At 36.5% G+C, this 22,613-nt stretch overlaps 1 protein-coding gene across 3 annotated transcripts in view; it reads right to left on the bottom strand.

The window, feature by feature from the left end:
- Nucleotides 1–75: 75 nt before the first annotated feature.
- The window catches only part of Hr39 (Nuclear hormone receptor FTZ-F1 beta), a 37,985-nt gene continuing 15,447 nt past the window's right edge, over nt 76–22,613 (bottom strand). The window contains exons 2-18 of one of the 3 annotated variants that reach the window (XM_076132540.1): nt 16,064–16,547; nt 11,084–11,199; nt 10,570–10,708; nt 9,980–10,161; nt 9,163–9,331; nt 8,729–8,864; nt 8,184–8,322; nt 7,734–7,858; nt 7,054–7,265; nt 6,541–6,677; nt 6,339–6,419; nt 5,860–6,084; nt 5,276–5,412; nt 4,671–4,786; nt 4,099–4,253; nt 3,523–3,677; nt 76–2,277 (exon numbers count right to left, since the gene is read on the bottom strand). In XM_076132540.1, coding sequence (XP_075988655.1) covers nt 3,570–3,677; nt 4,099–4,253; nt 4,671–4,786; nt 5,276–5,412; nt 5,860–6,084; nt 6,339–6,419; nt 6,541–6,677; nt 7,054–7,265; nt 7,734–7,858; nt 8,184–8,322; nt 8,729–8,864; nt 9,163–9,331; nt 9,980–10,161; nt 10,570–10,708; nt 11,084–11,199; nt 16,064–16,163 — 2,277 coding nt within the window. In that variant the 5' untranslated portion in view covers nt 16,164–16,547 and the 3' untranslated portion in view covers nt 76–2,277; nt 3,523–3,569. Of the gene's footprint in view, nt 3,678–4,098; nt 4,254–4,670; nt 4,787–5,275; nt 5,413–5,859; nt 6,085–6,338; nt 6,420–6,540; nt 6,678–7,053; nt 7,266–7,733; nt 7,859–8,183; nt 8,323–8,728; nt 8,865–9,162; nt 9,332–9,979; nt 10,162–10,569; nt 10,709–11,083; nt 11,200–16,063; nt 16,548–16,641; nt 16,823–22,613 lie in introns of those variants that run through there. The other 2 variants (XM_076132550.1, XM_076132531.1) reach the window with 2 other exon arrangements.

Genomic DNA, 22,613 nt, shown 5'->3' with positions numbered 1-22,613 from the left:
CTAAAACATAGACGTGGATTGATGGTCACTGCTAACTTATGTCAATAGGAATGAATAATAAAATGAAACAATACATTAAATCAAAATCATATTTATTTACTTTGCGCTATATATAAAAAAATATTTATAATTCTACAAAATAAAGAAGAATACAATATCACTATAATACTTATGTATAAAATAATAACAGTGAAACATGGACGCCATTCCAAACTTACGCTCCTTGTAATTTTTAATATAAAAATTATTCGGACCTCGAACATACCTCCCTCAACGCTTCACGCACACCCGCTACTTTACTGAATATAAAAATATAATCTAACGTACTAACATCTTAAATTATCAGTTCAGTAAAGAGACTACATAACTATAAATAGATGCCACTAGCTTCATCATGTTACTGACAAAAAATTTAAACGCAAAAATACAATCACATAAAAATCTCAATAAAACAAAATTTGAATTATTTAATTACATATTCGTGTGGCACATATGAAAATATATTTCGTTATTAACTATGAGCTCTGATATATTAACTAAATTAACTGAAGTACTTGTGCCCGCCTGATATTATAATACCTACTTACTATGTACCTATAACTCTTTGTTTTACGTCTTTCATTTTCGTGAGGCTTTGTACGCACTACGATACTTAGTCGCAATTGAAAAATATATTATACATCTGAAGGAAGCAACTTAACGTATAAGAAACGTACGCTTGTATGGAATGTAGTACATTCATTTCTCATGCGGCTAAACGTAACGCGTTCTAAAACCAACATAATCAGAACTATTTTGAATGTTTGCAGAAATATATTTTAATCTTCTGATATTCATTTCATTTTATACATAACATTTAAATCATTTTAGCAACCAAGACAAAAATGGCAGCCTTAACTCATTTTTGACAATTGTCGCTACTTAATCAATGTTAAGGCAACTCTAAGCTTTACTCTTAATTATACAATCTAATTATTATTAATACTATAACTAAAATATACATAAATGAGAATATTTTTTATTAAAATAATAAGTATTGCGTTAAAGAGACAGTTTTGCTCATAGCAACGTCTTATTTTACGAAACGGCAGTGAATGACTGGTTTTATAAAGCTGACTACGGTCAGCTTGAAAAAATAATATGTGCAAAGACATAGCATAAAGAGAAAAAAAAACTAAATAATTAAAACAAAATCTTTTACAATATATGTTATTAAGAGTAATCATTACACTTTATGCTAAGTATTGCACCACAGGGGCCGAAACAAGTTCCGAGGTCAAAAATACTGATTATACTGACCAAAAATTCAAAAATACTGACCAAATACAGACCATTTTTAAACCGTTTTTCGGGTGAATGGTGTGAAATAAAAAAAAATACAGTCGAATTGAAAAGTCAAAATCATTTTTTGAAGTCTGTTAACAAGCTTATTTTCGGTTATTTGTCTCCACCATCCCCAGAGTCAACCAGCACCGCCTTTTTATTGTGTTAAAAAGCTTCTTCTATTGTTAGTAAAGTTTTCAATCAGGTCTTAAGAATTTTCGATCAGGTCTTAAGAATTTTCAATTAGGTCTTACGAATTTTCAATCAGGTCTTACGAATTTTCAATGGTCTTACGAATTTTCAATCAGGTCTTACGAATTTTCAATCAGGTTTTACGAATTTTCAATCAGGTTTTACGAATTTTCAATCAGGTTTTACGAATTTTCAATCAGGTTTTACGAATTTTCAATCAGGTCTTACGAATTTTCAATCAGGTCTTACGAATTTTCAATCAGGTCTTACGAATTTTCAATCAGGTTTTACGAATTTTCAATCAGGTTTTACGAATTTTCAATCAGGTCTTACGAATTTTCAATCAGGTCTTAAGAATTTTTAATCAGGTCTTACGAATTTTTAATCAGGTCTTACGAATTTTCTAACAGGTCTTACGAATTTTCAATGGCTAAAGAATTTACACTTCAAAAATATTGATTTAAAAAAATAGTAAATTTTAATTTGCTATTCTATTGAAGTAAGATGCTTCAATACGTGTTTATATTACGTAGATCATCCACATAATATCGAGCATTCAAAGCAGCCCTCTGATATCATTACTGGGCAAATCGAGAATGTAAGATTGGCCAACAGCAAAGTAAAACAAAAAAAAAATCGTTGAGTTTGGAAAAATACTGACTGTACTGACCGATTTTCGAAAATACTGACTTTTACTGACCAGGTCCAAAAATACTGACTTTTACTGACTTTACTGACCTGTTTCGGCCCCTGCACCAACACCTAAAACAAGCATGACAATGAAATTATGACATATAATATGATAAATCAAATGAACGAAAATGTTATAACTTATAAATGAGTTTTTCATAAAAACTGTATACTTATAACTAGTTTTCCTGAAGGTTTCACCCTCAGAAATGTCTCCATTCATTCATATTCTAAGCTGCACATATTAACAACATTATACTTACATTAAGTAACTAAATCAAAATGGCAATGATTACAAACACATCTTAATTAAATGGGTTTGCCTTTAAATCAATAAATAATTTTGAAACCGGCTGTTTCAATTGATAAATGTTCATAGGTTTCCCATTATTCTTACTTTAAAATACCATATTAGGTAAAAATCGTTGTATTTTTATCAAATCTACCTTATTATTTACTTGGCAAAGACAATATAAAACTTGTACAAAGTTAATTACTTTTTTAAATGCAAAGGCAAGAGTTTATTTTCAACTGCTTAAATAGAATTATAAAATTTAAAATGTAGAGCCAGCCTTACAGATTACAAGCTGTCTTGCCATTCACAAAATTGCATCATAATATTCAGTTATCTAAGTTAGATTAATTATTATCTAACCATGAATTGTTCCCTTGGCTTGATTAATTAATATTACAAATACATATAAAAGCATATCGTGGCAGTGGTTCGTCATTATGTTATCTGGTCATGCCATTGAAAATTCATGCTTTGGGCAACACCTTTAGTCATTGAAATACCATTTGATTTCTGATTAAATAGCTCAGCTATATAGGTATCAATCTATGAAACAGGTTACAATAATAGACATGAAAAATAGAGAAATTAATATAAAATTGAAATTTAAAATTGTTGCCCAAAACAAAATAATAGGTATATTATTTTGAGAGCAGTTATCAGACTGAAGTGTAAATTAAATGCAACATTATTTGCTAGCTTGGCACTTATTTGATGTAATTAGCAACTATTAGATACAAAAATGACATGAACGCAGTCTTCATATTTTAGACCACAAAATGATGATTTCATAAAATATCTAAGTTGATTGCGGTAAAATTTAAATTTATACAAAGGACTACGTTCGATAAAGTTAAATGACATTTAAAACAGAATGGCGGACGCCTTGATATCATAGACTAGGGTAGAAAGTAATGACATGACTTTTTAAAAGCATAAAAAAGTGTTCAAATTATTTCAGTCCATTGTGTCATTGTAGAGAGAGTTTACTTAATTATTTGTTGAGCAATGTTTTTAATATCAACCTGAGAGGTCATGGTGTACATGACCTTAGGGTCTAGTCGTGTCCAGGTCAGTGGTCGCCGCGCAGTAGTTCCATGAGCAGGTTGAAGCTGGGTCCGTCGCCATCTTTGCTTTTGTTGGCTGGGTTTAGCATTTCTTTGCCGACTTGCATGAAGAACTGTAGAACAAAAATGATAATAAACCTTACTGTCACACTAAACTATATCTCGCTGGCCTGTTTGCATTTGACAATAATCAGTAAGTTGCTGCTTTACAAAATGAACCATATATGTTTAAGGTTTTTTTTATTTACATTTCCCTTTTAAACAAACATGAATGTTATTAAGCAGTTAGTCAAAGAACTATATAGTGCCCTTTATACCGCAGAATATGAGGTTTCATCGTATGAGCCCAAACACAGACATATCGAGGAGAGTGAGGGTAGCTAACATAGGTGCACGTATCCTACCATCTATCATTTAATGTACTCCTTTTACACAGTATTTCAAATTTAATAGCTTTCCCCCAGTCTAAAATTCTGAATGCACTTTTCAAAGAATAATAAACCTTATCCTAATCTATACAAGATAGTTTCTCACCTGGCAAGTTCGTTGTAGTTCAGGTATACGTAGCAGCAGCTCGCCGAACTTGGCGGGCGTGCCGGGCGAGTGGGTCGCGATGTACGCCTGCAGTGCTGCGAGGGCCTTCTCTTGAGATGCTCGTACTTTCTCCACTTCACGGAGGTCGGGCGCGTCTGGATAATATCACATATTATAATTAATTATAAGAAGTATAGGGTAGGTCAGAACAATACACCATTTGAATTTGTATATAAAGCTTAAAAGAAAAAACTTGGCTTTTTACGCGTGTTCTAAGTTCAGATGTTTCAACCAGATTGCGTCAAAAAGCCACAGATAATACATAATGAACAGTAGTACAGGATCTTAACTTTATGATATCATTAGAATAAATGCCAATTATTACACGTTACATTAAGTATAAAATAGAGCCAAGCGTCTGAACTTTATAGTAACAAACATGAAACAACACATTTATTACATAGAGATTAACAATGCAGGTAAATATGAATCGTATCACGATACACTAAAGTTCAATTTCCTTTGAATTAGATCACCATCGAGTGTTGTTTTATAAAGGTGTTTGTACCAACCTGAAGTGAGAAGTACGATAACTTTGAGCGCGACGTACTCGTATCTGTCGACCCGTAGCCGCCGCAAGTGATCCGTGAAGCTGAGCATGCGCTCTATACACGGTGTTAGACCCAGCCTGTAGAACATAGAGATTTTATTAGTTACAAACTCATAAAACTTGTTTAATATTACTGAGGAAAACATGTTAAGAGATTCCTCCCTTTCATGAAGACGATTGAAATATTAAACATACACGAAATTCTTCTTATCTATACTAATATTATAAAGCTGAAGAGTTTGTTTGTTTGTTTGATTGATTGATTGTTTGTTTGTTTGAACGCGCTAATCTCAGGAACTACTGGTCCGAATTCTTTCAGTGTTAGATAGTCCATTTATCGAGGAAGGCTATAGGCTATATATCATTACGCTACGACCAATAGGAGTAGAGTAGCAATAAAAAATGTTACAAAAACGGGGAAAATTTTGACCCTCTCTTATGTGACGCAAGCGAAGTTGCGCGGGTCAGCTAGTTCCCACTAAAACTAACAAGCTTACAACCGATTCTATCAACCGAGAACTCAAAACAAACAAGAATGTATATAAATTTGTATATTATATTACTTACTTGGCACTTTGATGTAGCGTGATGCCCCTTCCGCCGCCGACACGCACCTCGCCGGGCGTGCTGACGCCGCGGTAACAGCAAGACAGCACCAGCAGCTCGCACCAGCTGTTGATCAGCAGGCAGATCTGATCGTCGATCTGGAAGGTAAACAAACATTATAATAATAGAACTACGTGCAGAATGGACATACGCATCGTTGCACTAGAATAAACACACTGCTGGTCACTTTGTAATCTACCCTTAATTTAAACTCTGTGAAATAGGTAAAGTTCCCAAATGCCTCCACATATTAACCATTGGTGGGCATTTTATAAAGGCATTTTAAAGGTAGCGTCATATTCATACAGCACAGTCATAATATCTTTCTATTCTATTTCTAATATATTTTCTTTTATACGCAAGGAACTTTTGAGTAAATCTTTCGTTGTATTTTCGCGAATGTGAAGATTGTTACTAATACTAATTAACTTTTTTTTGCGAGTTAAGACAGTTCTACAAAACACTGGTTATGTCAACTATACACTTAAAAAATGGCTCTCCCGATACAACCGTTTTTAAGAATCTTAAAACCTAAAATGACTTACGGAAATATTCTTAAAAAGCGGCAAGCTCTTGCACCACTTGACGATCTTGTAGAGGCGGTGGTCGGCGATGTTGCACAGGTCTGCGAGGAAGTCGGGGCTGGAGTTGTGCGCCGTGATGCCGCTGGCCGCCAGCAGCGGGTTGGCGGAGGGACTACCCGTCGACTTGCCCAGCCGGGATAGTTCCGACTCGTTGTACTGCCACAGATGTTCCACGTCCATTATTTCCTAGAAAATATAAATTTATTTTAGTATTTAGATTAACTTTGTTTCATCGCTCACCCCTTAGGGAGCTTTTAAGAACGCAGTATGCCATTTTTTGTGATTGAATGTGTTTCAGTGGTATTTATTCATACTTCGAATTGGACTGAGTGCGTAGACGGGGAAAAGCACTGTTGATGAACTCAACTCATAAAGGTCTCGGCATTTACAAACGGTGATGTTTTAAATTATTTAGCCAAAATAATCTTATGTTCTATTACCTGTAATAACGGCGGTATATCTGGCGTTACTTGGCTGTTGCTGGACTCTCCTCGGCTGCTATATGATCCTGGACCATTTACCTGCAAAGCAACATTACATTAGGTACCATAAACACAATCATATTCACACAGAACGACACAACTATATTTAAATTTATCAAAATAATGATCGATTACAACTACAATGATATTATAAACTTACACAAGTGAGACTGGACGCGTGCCGCAGCGTGGTCGGCGCATGCGCAGAGAGCAGCGAACCCGTCGACGCGGCGCCCGACAACGTATACGAACACTGATACGTAGAGCGACCACCACGAGTTCTGTCTTCACGAATAGCTGCAAAAAGAAAAATAGTTTTAATTTTAGTTATTTCTCCTACGATAAAATTAAAACTCTGTTCACAAAGCGTGTAACTAATGCAAGAGACTAGAACGAATCCACATCGATCACATCACTGAACTTCAAACATGCATGGAGAAATTATGTCTGGGCTTTGTTTTAAATTAATTTGTATTTAGAGTTATGAACCACAAACATCTTAATTACGTCTTACAAATGTAATATTTTTTCAGTACTAGACTGCTAGTTGTTAACTTTAAGGTTAAAAGCATTTGCAAAATGACGACTTTATTTCTAAACGTACGTACATCTAAACGTACTCAAACAAAAATAACACCTATTTCAAGGTCCACAAAGCATCTTTTACCCTCACCTTCAAGTTTCATCCCACATCCGAGACACTTATCAAACCGGCACGCGGGGCACTTCTTCCTGGTAGTGACAGTGACAGGACAGTTGCCGCCGCGCAGGCACATGTAGTTCTTCCTGTTCTGTACCGTTCGCTTGAAGAAACCCTTGCATGATTCACACGAGAATATGCCGTAGTGGAACCCGCTGATTTTGTCGCCACAGATAGGGCATGGACTGAAAGATAAACAGCAGAAATAAAAAATGATGCAGCAAAGAAAATTAAGAAAAATCTCAATAATATTCGAAATACTAGCTCGGCTTGGCCATTAATTTGATTCTACCCAGATTATTTGAAACAAAGAAAAGAAATACCGTTTGAGTTATTAAGTTAAACTGCTGGTAAATTTGCAGGTTTTATTAAATTACATACAAGTGCTCCAATATTTGGCCTAATTAATGTTCTTATTTTAACTGAACACTGAAAGAGTAATTGATTTACAGCCTTTAAATTTGATTCATAGGTTAATAATTAAGAGTTTTTTGTATTCAGATATGGAATTTCTCTCTTGAAATTATAACCGCTAATGTGCTCGCACATAGGCTCGACGCGTTTATTAGTGACAGACTTGATGAACCTTTATATCCATGGGAGTTTATTATGAAAAGTAAAAGCAAAGCTTGCGTGATGTTTAAGTAAGGTACCTGTTGATAAGTTGTTGTCTGCTGATACCCTGGTGGTGGTGCAGGCGCTCGTCGGGCGGCTCGTCGTCGTCGTGCGCCGCGTCGTACGTGGCCGCCTCGCGGTACACCACGCCCGGGTGACGACCCTGCATTATGTACCATAAGTAAAGGAATATTATATTGGATACTACCTACTTTCTAACCATGTGTGACTAGTCTGGTTAAAAATTATACTATGTGTGAAAAGTACATCTGCACACTGAACATGTTTTGCTCACGCACTTTTACTTTTCCGGTCATTTTCCTTGGTTTAAGTAATGTCAAAATGGCTTAACTTTAGATAAAAAGGCATTTTTTTTTCAAATACCCTTTGTAGCTAAAATAGGGGAATGGGCATCATGAAAGGAGGAACTTAGACTCGCGTGAACTATCCGTGATTCCAGTATTATAGAAAACTAAATTATAATGTACCTGTACGGGCGAATGCGTGGGCGAGAACTCGGAGGAGTACGAGTAGCAGGAGGAGTGCGACGCGTCGCTGTTGTTGCGCGACAACGACGGCGTGTAGTGACGAGACGCGCGCGGACTCGCTGATGGACTGCTGTATACACTGAGGACAAAATATATTATGTAGCTTTAGCCCATTTTACAAAACATTCAGTTAACATTTTTCAAATGAATAAAAGCGACCACATCTAAAACTTAGAGATTTATTGAAAATTTAACCTGTATTTTTTTTACCAGCTCGACGAATATATTTGTCGTTGGTTCAATTTTAAAAATATTAGTTTAAGTTTGCCATCAGAGTTTACTATAGTTATAATGGCCAAGGATCGATAACGTGTCTTGAAAAAAAAATCCAATGAAGTCTCACGCCTTGTTTTCATCCAATGTAATACCAAATCTATGTGGTTCCTAGAATTATTTTCATATTAACATCGTTTCGTTTTGTGTTTTGTTTACTAAGACGCACCCAAAACAAAATGTATTTAATTAATATTTGATTTTGGTTATACCTGTGCGTATACATGGAGTGCACAGCGGAATCAGTGCTGGCGCTGGACTGCACGCGCGGCAGGCGGCCCAGCAGTGGGGAGCCGTGGAGAGCGCCGATCAGCTTCTCCATGCCCACTGACTGCTCGCATTTTAACTCTGAGGACAAAGTATCAACTTTATAAATAATAGAATAGACATCTTGGGAGATAAATATACTTTATTTTGACGTTTCTACTGTAGTATTGATTCGATGATAATTTTTTTGACAGCTTGAAAATTTGCCCTTTATCGAAAGAAGCGTGTGAATGGAGGCTTTGAATACTTTACAAATTAATATGTTAAAAATTAAAGATTGATGATGAAGAATCACTGTTGTGATAGCCTTTGGTAAAAGTACACAAAACGGGCTATCAAAAAAAACTTAAAGATAAAATAAAATAAAGTTTGTACTCACCAGACAGTTGGTTTTCCTTCTTGATGGTCAAGTTATGGACTTGATCGTGAGGCACGTGCGGCACGGGAGCGGAGCCCTGTTCGCTCAGTGCCAGGGACTTTGCGCTGTTCGATGGCGACGACGGCCGCCGCGGCAGAGACAGGGATGTCGCGTCTGTTAGTACTGATATCTGGAATATGAGACGTTTGTGATAAGCGGTTGAATAACCAAGAATGTCATTTTGATAGAGCTTATTTTTTAATCTGTTAAATACTTTAGGCATTACACGGATAACATTCTCTGTGTCTTTGCAGGAATTAAATCTATACTCTACTTTATAATATTATAAAGCTGAAGAGTTTGTTTGTTTGTTTGAACGCGCTAATCTCGGGAACTACTGGTCCGATTTGAAAAATTCTTTCAGTATTAGATAGCCCATTTATCGAGGAAGGCTATAGGCTATATATCATCACGCTACGACCAATAGGAGCAGAGTAACAGTGAAAAATGCTACAAAAACGGGAAAAATTATGATTATCTTAAGTGACGCAAGCGAAGTTGCGCGGGTCAGCTAGTGATGACATAAAGGCTGCTTTAATGTCTCATTTCTGCAAAAATCTTTTGCCAGACACACCGTCCATTACCAGTAAGTTCTTATTCTTTGACCATGACGTGTATAATAAGTCAATGAAAAGCAAGTAAGAACTTATTCACCATGCAAAATGAAATTGTATCTGTCAGCTGCCTCGAATAATAAGAGCTGTATTATCTCCCGCCTATCGTGTTTTTTGCTGTAATGTGCCAATTTAAATCAAAAGCTATTTCTAATTACACTAACCCTGTTCATACTAAGACTCCTCTGATGTGGCTGTAGTGGCGCACTGTACTTGAGGTCAAGGACCCGCTCGTCAGCGCCGGGGAAGCCCTCGTTCTTGAGCGGCTCCGTCTTGATGGTGACGTTGCGAAGCGTGTCGATGGAGTCCCGGGAAGACTGCAGGTCCAGGGAACTGCTGTTCTCGTCTGCAACAGAGGGAAAAGAGAAATAAGTGCTAGGTTTTTCGCTAATGATTAATTAATAGGTGTCTAAAATTTTGAGCGCAGGATTTTTCATGTATTGTAAAAGGTGTGTTCATATTTGATATTAAGTAAAGTACTTCCTTTCCGACTTCTCAGGGCTGATAATATTATTAATGCAACGGGTCTTAATTTTGATTGAAAATTAAAGGCTGGGATACCTTATTTGTTCACGCGACGTTTCGATCGAATTACAAAATTATGTATACAAGTCGCGAGAGTTCTCAGGGCTGCTTTAAAATAGGCCACGATATGAACGGACTGATCTAACCAATTGGACCAAATCCAGTTCAAATATTGATCTAGAAGGCATCAACAGATTCGAACAGTGAATTAATGAGTTCAAGTGCATACCATTATTGACACTAGTGTCGATGACCATCTCGGAGTCGGAGAGCTCCCCCTCCCAGGACATGGGTCGTTCGCGCTCATTGTTCACCACCTCGGTGTGCGCGCCGCTCGATGATCGTTTCTTCTTGTTGCGCATGTTCACCTGCAATGTTGACATATCAGTTGATTTTTGGAAAGAAAGTGATAAACTCGAAGGGACAGTTTAAGAAATATCTCGAAGGAATGAAAAGAAACCAAGGAAATGCTACATAACTAGCGAAAGGGCTAAGCATTTCGCAATGTCGATAAGTTACTTGTCATATTGTCTACCAGATACTGAAATGGTAAGTTCTCCCGACTACAATCGAATGCATTTTCATAGACACAGGGTATTTCATACGAATTTCCATTCGTCGGTAATGACTCTATGCCAATTTTTTATCCAGTTTCATTTCTAACCATCATTTGGATAGGCAATGTACTTATCAAAAATATCAATATCCGCCTTTGAATTTAAATTTTGCATTTTGTTCTTTACCTCGTACTGATGCTGTGTGAAGTCGATCTTGGAGATCTCGGCGTCAGTGGAGTCTTCATCATGAGGCACTGAAGACACACTGATGCGGACCCCGCTTGAACTATACGAGAATTGACCTGCAATTTAATACAAACACAACCTTAGCTACAATTTATTTTACTTTTTAGACAAAAGGACTTTACACTTCGGACCGCAGGCCCATAAAAAAGCCTACGAAGCATACAAACGAAAGTTACTAATTTTATATCATTCGATTAACCTAGCAGTGATTAACTTGTGAAATACAGGAAGAAAGCACATTTCTGGCAATTTGGGAGACCGTCATGGGAAAATATAATATGAAGTATGAAGCAAGTTTACGTGACTCATTTTTCTGTGTAAGCATAAGAGTGTTTCGTTTAGTAGTGGAAAAGCCCGCGAATGATCAATCCTTCGTAGGTTTTAATATTATAAATGTGAAAGTTTGTGAGGATTATGTACGTATTGATGTGTGTATGTACATATATTACTCTATCACGAAAAAATCACAACGGATTTTAATTAAATTTGATACACAGATAGTTTATAACCCAGATAAACACATAGGAAATCTTTTCACGCAGACAAAGCCGCAGGTAGAAGTTTGTAGAGTATTGTACTACTTTTAAAAATGGATATTAAATTTAATCATATTTTTTTCAAATTGAATACGAAAACCTTGATCTAATTCATATCATGACAAGCAAATTGAATATACGGAAATAGAACTAGATACAGCCTATAATGCGCCTAATAACATTTTTTTCTCAAAAACGGATACCATGCGGCCTAATACTGTATTACGGACTCTATACGCAACAGTAAATACTTGAATAGGTAGTATGAACAGGACGTGATTTTGCATAATCGACACAAGTTTTTTGTACATTTTCTTAACATTTAAAATTTTTGCGGTCATGGTCGCGGCGTCAATGCAAAATTATATCACACTACCGGACCTGGCAACTATGTTATGCCTGAACTTGGAGATCGAGTGTACCGCTGTGTACTAATTGTTTTTGATATCTTTAACAATCGACAACATACTTCAGCCGATATTCATAAACAATTTTGCGCATTAATTACATACCGTCCTAAAATCACGACAAAGAAGGCAGAGTATGCCACTTGGTACAATTCTTATAAACTTTCCTTTGCTTCTTTCACATCCTGTTGGACAGCACCGCAGCTGATCTTTTTGAACTTTTTTCTAAATAAGTAATTACTATGTTTATTGGTTAAACCTCTACGAAGATGTGTATAATAGTTTTCGAGTTTATTGCAGACAAACAGATTGTTTTGTTACGATTTACATGTATTTGCTTGTTTTATATACGGAGCGATAATAAAGATAAGTCACGTAACCCAAAACATCCTAAATATAGTATTATATCCGGGTTGTCTGCACTTACGCCTTTTAATCACACGCAGAATAAACAAAACATTATGATAAGGCCCTTCGCACACAAGGTTACAGAATATTCGCTACTCAACGACAATAGTCTTCATCGAAGATTTGCGTAGCCTTGTGTACAAAGGACCTAAGGAGTAAAGAACCCTTAAAGCAGTCAGCAGTAAATCATAAAAAGTTTTTTCTATCTCATTCCTAATAAATAAATTATAAAAAATATATACCATAAGTGAACGATCTTGTCATGTCTGATGCGACGAGTGTCGACCCCATGCCGGGGTCAACGACCTCACTATCACCACTTTTATTATGATATTATTGCGTGATGTGAATTATATTACTTCGCTTCACTTTACGCGCATTCCTTAGCATAAAACGCTAAATATGCATTTGTCATGGTAAATAAAAAAATCATATAAAATTTTGTGGAATGCGTAATGCGTATATAATTTATGGTTTATTGGAATTAATACTTATTCATATATGTTTGTACCTGTATGTGACTATAAACTGCATAGTATACAACATAAGCACATTGTATATAAAATAGTACTAGTTTAATAATGAAATAATTTTATATTTACCAAGGTAAAGATCTCTCTCTCCCTGGCTATTCACTCCATATGGTTTTCTCAATCTCACATGCTTCAGGTAAAGATGTTAGGAAAAAAACATCTAAGAAAATTTTATGATTAGAAAATGGACAATGCAAGTGCGTACAAAATTCTTCTTGTAACTAAAGCATATGATTTTATTACAATAACTAAGATTTTATACCTATATCTATTTCGATCTAATCTTAAAATCGCGAAAAAGCAGTCTAAGATACATACAAAAAATATTTTAGTATGCAATCCTACAAATCTAATTCGTACATTCGTTATCAGTTGCGCAACCGTACCAAAACACAATTACTGTGATAAGGAAACGTACACCACAGAGCTACAAACGTGCCTACATGTGCGTAAACAATACCTAGCTTAGCTTGTGCTGTTATCAGCTAGTAAGTCCTGATAATATGTAGTATTTGAGTAAGGTCATCGCGTAGATGCACTGAAACTTCTGGCAATTTTAATTGTTTAACGGGCAGATCTAGGGATTATAGGAATAAATATTGTTAGGTAAGTATATGGTGTATGGAATTTAATTATTACTGGATTCACCATTGCGAAATTATATTAGGTAGTAGGTAAATACCGTATTGAAATCGAATAATTGACACTTCCAAATCTTGGTAGATCTGATTATACAAAGTAACTGAAGAAATCAAATTGCTCAATAACTACTTTTTATACTTCTTGTACGCGTATCTGATGATAAAGTCAAAATGTTGAGTTAACAAGTTAACATCTGCTTAATAGAAACAAAACGCGTAAACAAAACAAATTACAACAATTAATAACTTGAACACCATATTGACACGTGGTTTACAACGCTACAAAAATACTAAAGAAATTATTACTATAAAAGAAAAGAAAATATTGTAGAGCTTGTTCTTATAATAATATGTTTCTTTCTTCCTAAATCAGTAAATCTGCCAAGTAAATAGCTAATGTGGATCGAAAAGATTTTGATATCCATAATGTTACATGCTTAATACAAATAATAATAATTTATCTAAGTATTAAATCTTGAAAGGGTTCATTGCAACAAGGGGTGGATATTCACCCGAACATTTATTTAATAATAGCCTATTAAAGTTCCTGCGGAGACACGACATCCCAAGGGCACACGTTAACAATACTAACTGGGGTTACTGACCTAGCACACAACAAACAAAATGTGCGACATAGAACGGTTAGCAAAGAAATACTCTATCACGAGATTAAAATAGCAATATTATATTTCTATGCTTAGAGTAATACTATCTTGTACATACTTGAGAAATGTAATGATGACTTGAAAATTTGAGGTTACATTGCAGGAATTTACGATAAAATTACATGAAAAACTTATCAAGATTATGATATGATATTTAGACAAAAACTTTAAAAATACACACCGTTTCGTCTAAACACCAGTTTAAGGAGTCTGTCGCAATATACTAAACTAGCTGACCCGCGCAACTTCGCTTACGTCACATAAGAGAATCATAATTTTCCCCGTTTTTGTAACATTTTTCACTGGTACTCTGCTTCTATTGGTCGTAGCGTGATGATAGCCTTTCTCGATAAATGGGCTATCTAACACTGAAAGAATTTTTCAAATCGGACCAGTAGTTCCCGAGATTAGCGCGTTCAAAAAACCATCAAACAAACAAACTCTTCAGCTTTATAATATTAGTATAAAAGTATAGCTATTCACTACTTGCGTATATTAATTCAGTATAATTATACCAATCAATCAATAACATTACAGGCATTACAGCTTTCACGTAGGCCATAAACATCTAACAGTCATAATAGATATCGTATTAACGAGCACGCACGTTTATCACTATGTTAAGTAAACAGTACCCGGTGCACGTGATTGTAAGCACGAGATCACTATTATCATAACGATTGTAATCAAGGCATTTTTTAAACTGTATTTTAGGATTCCTTGATCTCTAGAAAATATTTTTTTAATGTTACACTAGTTAGTATGAAATGTCTTCGAAGTTCGACCGCACCTCTTGCAGCATGAGGCTAGCACGTCACCATATAAGATGGTGAATTTTGAAGGAGTTTTATGGTGAATGAGGTCTGTATTTATAGGAATAAGGGCATCAACCTGAAACCCTGCTTGGTCTCTATGATAATGGTAAAAAGATCTGGGTAAATAATACGTGACAAGTCGTAACTAATTGCGTAGTTAGTACTTATGTTTCGATAAAAATGTGAAATCCTTAGTTTAAGAAAACAAGTCGCAGATCATTGCTTTTTTTTGCTTTGACTATATTTTATACATTTAGGAATCATAAAATGTCGAATGAAATAAAACATTTAAAAGTCTAGCTGGTTTTAAAATGTTACGCGTGACGAATAAACCTACGCACATTGCACAACTTTATATCTGCTTAAATGATGAGTAATCTTTTCCATGACTCCTATAATAAAAAAATAAACGTCTTCCTAAAATCTGAATAATACAACGCCCTCCAAGTTTCTCCGTTATGTAGAAGTAAATCATAACTTGCGCGAAATAACGATAAAAAACTTTGTATAGATGTACTTAAAGATAATCTTATTAGGCTATTGGAAAAGTTTCTGCGATTGTGTACCTACAGAGTTTGTTGAACTTTCTGTTTGCACACAGTCACTGTTTGCGCTACTTCAATGGGAAAATTTCGCCTTCAAGAGTATTGACTATCTTCTTTGTTTGTACCGATTGATGTTATGTTTGATTTTCTGTAGTTAAGTTTAGGGATTATTATTAATGTGCTAGTTCCTACAGAATTTATGGTAAAAGTTTAGACTCGCTGGTTTTTTTCACTATTGTACGGATTATGACTGTTTCGAAATTTTTGTGGGAATGTGGTTGGAAATCTTGACATTTTCCTTTCTGAACGTCTGATAATGCATGTTTTTTTGTTCACTTTTGCGGTAACTAAAGTTTAATGAAAAACTCACCGTTGCTAGTCTCTGGTCCTGACATGCTGATAGTGGTGACAGACACGTGTCCCCCCTCCACCTTCACCGCGTCGCCTTCACTGGTCATCGCGGTGCTCATCACCCACCGACACTCACACCATCACCACACAACTCAATATTATTTTCGATCTACAGTTCGATTTTCACTTCACTACACTAAAAAGCACCATACACAAAAATATCCGTCTATGGTAAATTTATAAAAAAATACTGTTCGAAAATCTTCAAAAACTATTTTGTCTTCTCCTCATTATGTTTTATACAAAAATATTTCTAAACGTTTCATCATCTTGCGTCGCCTCTCATTTTTAAGGCAACTTTTTGATTCAGTCTTGCGAAGTCTGTGTTCCGTTTACATATTTTGTTGGTAGAATAGAAGTTGGAAGACCAGGATGTCTGCTCTCGAGTCACATGTAGATGCGGAGGTTTACGGTCAGATGATAAAACCAGCATCTTGGGTAACCTGAAAAGAGAAAATAAATTGTTATTTAGGTAATATTTTAAAACAAAAAATAACATTTAAAACTTGCAATAAAATATAGAGAATTTGGACCAACCCAGGTTTAATAAAAAAAGAATCTTAGATAAGCAACTGCATGACCAAGTACAATATGAATTTAAAACAAAAAAGAAATGAGGCCAAAAACACGAAGCTCTATTCCGCGCGTGGCTCTGTTCGAATTTGGAATAAAGTGTCGGACGTTTCGAAACAGTGTGTTTGTGTACACGCACGAGAAGTGGACGCGTCGCGCGGCCTTGCGAACGTGCCCAGTGCTGCGCGATAGTGCGCGGTATTATTATCGATACGCCACTCGACCCCTCGTGTCATTGGCACTCTGTTTACGAGGGCGAAGCTCGGTCGCGATAGCGACGATGCGCGTCATACTCACTTACTGAATGAATTACCGTTTTCGACGTGACTTTTTGTAAACACACCTGCACATTATTCACAATGCCAATGGCAAATCTAATTAACTAATGAATAAGTAGCAATGCCGTAATGACTTCCGGGTTACTATTACCGAACAATATGAATTACAGGTATTTTATCAGTGTGAAAGAATTGGCATTGGTGCTCGGATTACACGGTCAGTTATCGATAAAACCAGTCACTAGCACAATTCAAAGAAGGGAGTGGGGGAGGGGCGTCGTTCGGCCTTCACGGAGCCGGTTGTAGCGACCGGCCGGCCGCGAGCATTTCGCCTTTCGCGCGCAGGACTGGTCCGCCGCTCCCAATAACGAGCCGCGCCAACATACTCGATAATGTGTGAGATGAGAGTATTATGTACAATGTTGAGTAATTAAACACGAAACCTATTGCATACGAGTGCAACACGGACATGACTCATAGTTTACCGCTGAAATGAAAGTCAACTGCACGCTGCGCGCTGTAGTGCTTACTATCCGTATAATCCATACAACATTGTAAGTCAGTCGTGTAGAATGTTAAAACGATTCGATACGAACATACAGAAAGAGCAGGGATAGATATCAGTGAGTACCGTCTGGCGGGCCAATTAGCGTCCAATAAAGTCCCTTGCCCCCAGACATTTGTCAGTTATCGCTATCAGACTCTCAGACAGCGGTGCAGTCGCCTTGGCAACGCAATTAGCCGCCTATTACACAATGTATAAGCTTGTCTAGTTGCACCATTACCGTTGTTTGGAAACAGTTATTGTCATACGCCCTTGTTATTATGCAGACATGCTCATTATTTATGTTGATATTCGTAACAGACATGACAAATGTATTTATTCATTAGTATACGCCGGGGGCCGAGACAAAGAAAACATGAACTTCAAAAAGTTGTCTTCATCCTAATCTATAGCGCTTGACGTCTATCTTGTGCTATAATTAAATTCAGTTGCGATCGGAAATATTTCGTCTCTTTCTTTTGATTACTCAAACAGTGTTTTCGAGCGAGACGGACATAAATTTTGTGTCCTAATAAAAGGAGTTCATCCGCACGCAAGATGGCGTCATCGTGGCCTAGACAAGGCCGAGCGGTCATTTGTACGATACGCCAGACGAGCTGCTTTGTCTGCCTCCTATTTATGGATTATCTTTTTAACGTGGCGGACTTTTAAATGAATCGCTAAACACATTTTCTTTTAATTATTACCGGATATGTTTTCACAATATACGCATTTGAATAATCAATCCATTGCAAATTGATTAGATTCGCAATAGTAGAAGGGTGATTTTCCTTCAACGAATAAAATTTTCCACTCCGAAACTGGTTCCAAATGTTCATTAAATAAGGTTCGCGTAGAACAAGTTTCGTAATCTTGCAAAAGTAACTAAAGATATGCACCAAGCCGAGATAATAATACTTTGACAGAAATATGCAGCCGTTTATCGTGGCCGTAAGCTGGCATCAGTTGCTCAACGCAGCCAGTTAGTGGTTACTGAAATACTTAAGTAATGAGGAAAAACGGTTTTGTATCGCGTTTACTCAGAATGGTATTTATAGGCTCGGCAGTGATGTCCTTGCTTTGTTGTAATAAGTTATCGATAACGCTGCGTGAGACGAGGCGTCGACCGATAATTATCTTAAGGTCACAGCACTATCTGTGACGTCGTCGGAGTCAACGGAGTGCCATGCATTGTGATAGTGATGGATGGCTCCTACGATACAGGTGTACTTTTATTCCAATACCGAGTAATCACAAATTGATAAAGCGTTGCTTATAGCAGGTATTTTTGTTGACATAAACAGTCACGTTGCGAATTTATCAGGTAATATTTTAAAAATTTAACATCGAATCTAATCGTAGCGCATTTTGTAACGATAACTTCATATCCTGTTAAGATTTGCAATAAACACAAGCAACTGTTCTTTCACCTTTGGAACAAACTCGCGCATCAAATCGTGACGAGGTAATTTGACGTAGAATGCCGTAGAGGAAAAGTATGTGCGTTAATTTCCTACATCCTTGACCCCGATGAGGTCGTGTATCCCCGAGTGCGTCGCACCCCGTCGCCCACGCGCTGAAATAGACGAAGGTTAATACTCCCTAGCACTTAGCTATGGAACAAAGACGCACCTGGCTCGAGTGTCTATGTAATTATGAAGCCTTTTAATGAGACGTGATTTACGTGACGATGTGCTGCGAGACATTTTGCTTGTTGACATATTCATGACTCCTTTCATAGACTATTATAATAAGATTTTCATATATAAAATAGTACTTTCTAAGGTTTGATTTGTTACATACTGTATTAATAAGGAGGTATGGACGCTGTGTACGAAGTAAGAGTAACCTTTTAATTGGTCAAAAAAGTCGCGAAATTTTAAAGATCAAGTATTCCTAAGTTCTTCGTATTTTTTAACAATATAAACTCGTTTACTTTTCTCCATTCAATCACTTCTCAAACACAAGCTAAAGACAAATAAAAAAGCTTTTAGGACTTCATCTATTTGTCAGACTAATGTGTATTTTATTCATGAGGAAAGTAAATAAAAGAGTCTAGACCGTCGAGCGTGACGATTAGTCATAGAGGAAAGTGTCGGTGAGGTGAACGCCTGATCTGCGGTGGTGTGGTGCCAACAACCCTGGGTAAATGTTCTGGCAAGCCAACAGGTGACTGATAGGGCGAGTGCCAAACATTCTTAATGAAGGACAGAGTGTCGAATATAACGTAGTATCGGGAAACCCACTAATATTTCTTTGGAAGAAGATGCTTCTTGTTGTGTCCTTTAGTGCTTGGGTGAGAGGTTTGTCAGGAGTATAATGAGTCACACCAGCACATCAAAATATGACTATTATACATACTGCATTTAATTTGTGTACTTATGCTGATAATAGTAGTTTTTGTTTTATCAAAATCGGATCAAAATTACCGAAGTTACAGCGTTATAAAGTTTCACTGCTTTTTTAAATTTGCGTTGCTTCGCGCGCTATGCGCTGACGTCACGCCGCAACAGACACGCTTGTTCGACTGCGGGTGATGCGGAGTTTTGATTTGAAAAGTGATTTGCATTTAATATTTAAAGAGTCTGAGTATGTGTATGTGTTATAAATTTAATCATCGTGTTTTTTGTAAAATAAGATATCCTCGATCTCGATCGCCACGCACACAATCATCAACTAGACCCAGGTAAAGAAAGTTGAACTCGTATACTACTAATAATATTTTTGTGTGTAGTTAACAATAAAATTGAAAGTTTGTTAGAACTGGCATTACAAATAATGAGTGTTACGTACCTACCAAGTGTAAATTTGGAAAACATAGTTTTAAAATAATATTATAAAAAAAAAAAAAGTTGTCACCCCTGCCTCTGACTTTAGTCAGGTTGATGGCTATCATATGAACGCATGAATCTACTCTGTAGGTAGGTAGTCTTATATGATTGGGTGTGTAATGAGAACTTTTAAACTAACATTTTAATTTTGATGCCGAGTGGTATAAGCTGACACCTCCCACGCCAGTGGTCGCAGGTTCGAACCCGAGGCAACACACCAATGACTTTTCGAAGTTATGTGTGTATTAGAAATAATTATCACATGCTCCAACGGTGAAGGAAAACATCGTGAGGAAACCTTGCATGCCTAAAATTTGTTTAATACATTAATTGAAGGCATGCAAAGTCCCCAACCCGCACTTGGCCAGCGTGGTGGACTCAAGGCCTAACCCCTCCCTCATTACGGGAGGAGACCCTTGCCCAGCAGTGGGACATTAATGGGCTAAATTATTATTATTATTATATTATTAGATTTAATAAACATGGGTTCTTTTTTCAAAACAAAAAACCAACGCCAACTCAACCGCCGCGCTCGGCTCGCCGCCGCCTGTAAGGTCATTGAACTGCTCATTAAATAGTATCAACTGTTAGGTAGAAGTTCATTGCTAGGTAGGTATGAACATGATATGGCATCTTGATCTTGAGGAAGTGTTCAAAAGGCAATAAACTTCTATTTAACATTTGCGCTTGACAGTATCAGAACCGGGCTTTAAGTTTTAGATTAGGTGTCTTTTGCAAAAATATAAAACAGTTTACATGGTACAGAAAAAACAATTTTTGGGGTGTTTTTTCACTGGAGTTAGTACACATAGGAACAATACAATATTTTCTAACCATTTTGTTTGTCCACTATAAGCAAAACAAATTATTTAAAGCGAAACCGCGAGAGCGCAACGAGCCTATGTAGGTATCGGCAAGTACTGACGAAATAGCAGTGTCACGAGATGACGTCACACGTCCGTGCGGCCGCTTCGCCGGAGTTTGGCGCGGAGGCCATACTTTGATGTTTAATATCTCGGTCATTTTTGAAGATACGAAAAAAATAAAAACAGATTTTTTATCCTTGAAGTACCTAGTTTTTAAATATGCTCATAACAAAAATCATTGGTGTGACTCATTAAAAAGATTAGCCCCCGGTTTCTGAGGTACATTTAACGGTAGTTTATCTATTTAATAGCGTCCAACCTCATCCAAAAAAAAACTCTATTGAATAGATAAACTACCGCTAAATGTACTCAGAAACCGGGAGTTAGTAGAGTAAATCCTACATAGTTGATGATACTTTGATAGTTAAGTTTGTTGTTATATCTTGATTAAAAATGTGTTTAAGACTCATGCCCGGTTTCTGAGGCACATTTTGCGGTAGTGTTTCTTTTCAAACTGTCATTTTTATATGAGTATAAACGCTATTGAATAGATAAACTAGTGCTAAATGTATTTCAGAAACCGGGGGTAAAAGAATTGTTTCTTACGTTCAAAGTATGTGAAACTCGATAGCGGTCTTCAAGAATAGATTTCAAACAAAATGACTAACATTTCAAGATAAGAGATGAACTGGAAAATGCAGGACAGTCAGTAAAAGTTGGCAACTTTACAATCTACAGTGATATTGTGTATAAACCACATGGATTGCGTAGATTTCCGTCACGTGTGATTTTATTTGGGAAATGCCGTTTTAGCTTTATAAAAGGTTAATGGCTAGACTTGAGGTCGGTATACTTTTGAAGCTGCCAACAATTTGTCATCAATTAGTATTGAAAGAAAAGTTAAATTAGATATTATATTCAGGGGGTCGATTCTCTACACTTGGTACGAACGTCACTCTGTCACCTACGTTAGAAATCCGGTAGAGAATCGAAAAATATGTTATTCTTGGTTAATTTCAAAAATGATTTGCAAGAATAACTTATTTTTATTATTCTGCAAAAGGAAAACTTCAGTACTTATACAGTGTCGTTTAAGGGGCAGACTTTTTCACCTCGTACTTCTTACTTTGCGTGTAGCAAGGGACTGCTGTTGACACATACAATCATGATACAAATACAGACCTGATTGGTATTTAAATGAGAACAGAGAGTGCCGGATGCAATGTTAATTTGTAATCTCAACCCACGCACTTGAAAATATCTTCTATTAATTATTGAACTTCTATGGCCACAAATCGAGTGGCCAATAGCTGCTATTTAGTATAGCAATGGCCACTCGTTTCTAAACGCGAAAGTGACTGGAAGTCACAGAAATCAGAACTGATATCTCTGCTAAATATTGTTTTTCAAGGTGCTA

This window comes from Anticarsia gemmatalis, chromosome 2, assembly GCF_050436995.1.
Source record: "Anticarsia gemmatalis isolate Benzon Research Colony breed Stoneville strain chromosome 2, ilAntGemm2 primary, whole genome shotgun sequence".
NCBI lineage: Eukaryota > Metazoa > Arthropoda > Insecta > Lepidoptera > Erebidae > Anticarsia > Anticarsia gemmatalis.
This window is presented reverse-complemented; position numbering and strand designations above follow the sequence as displayed.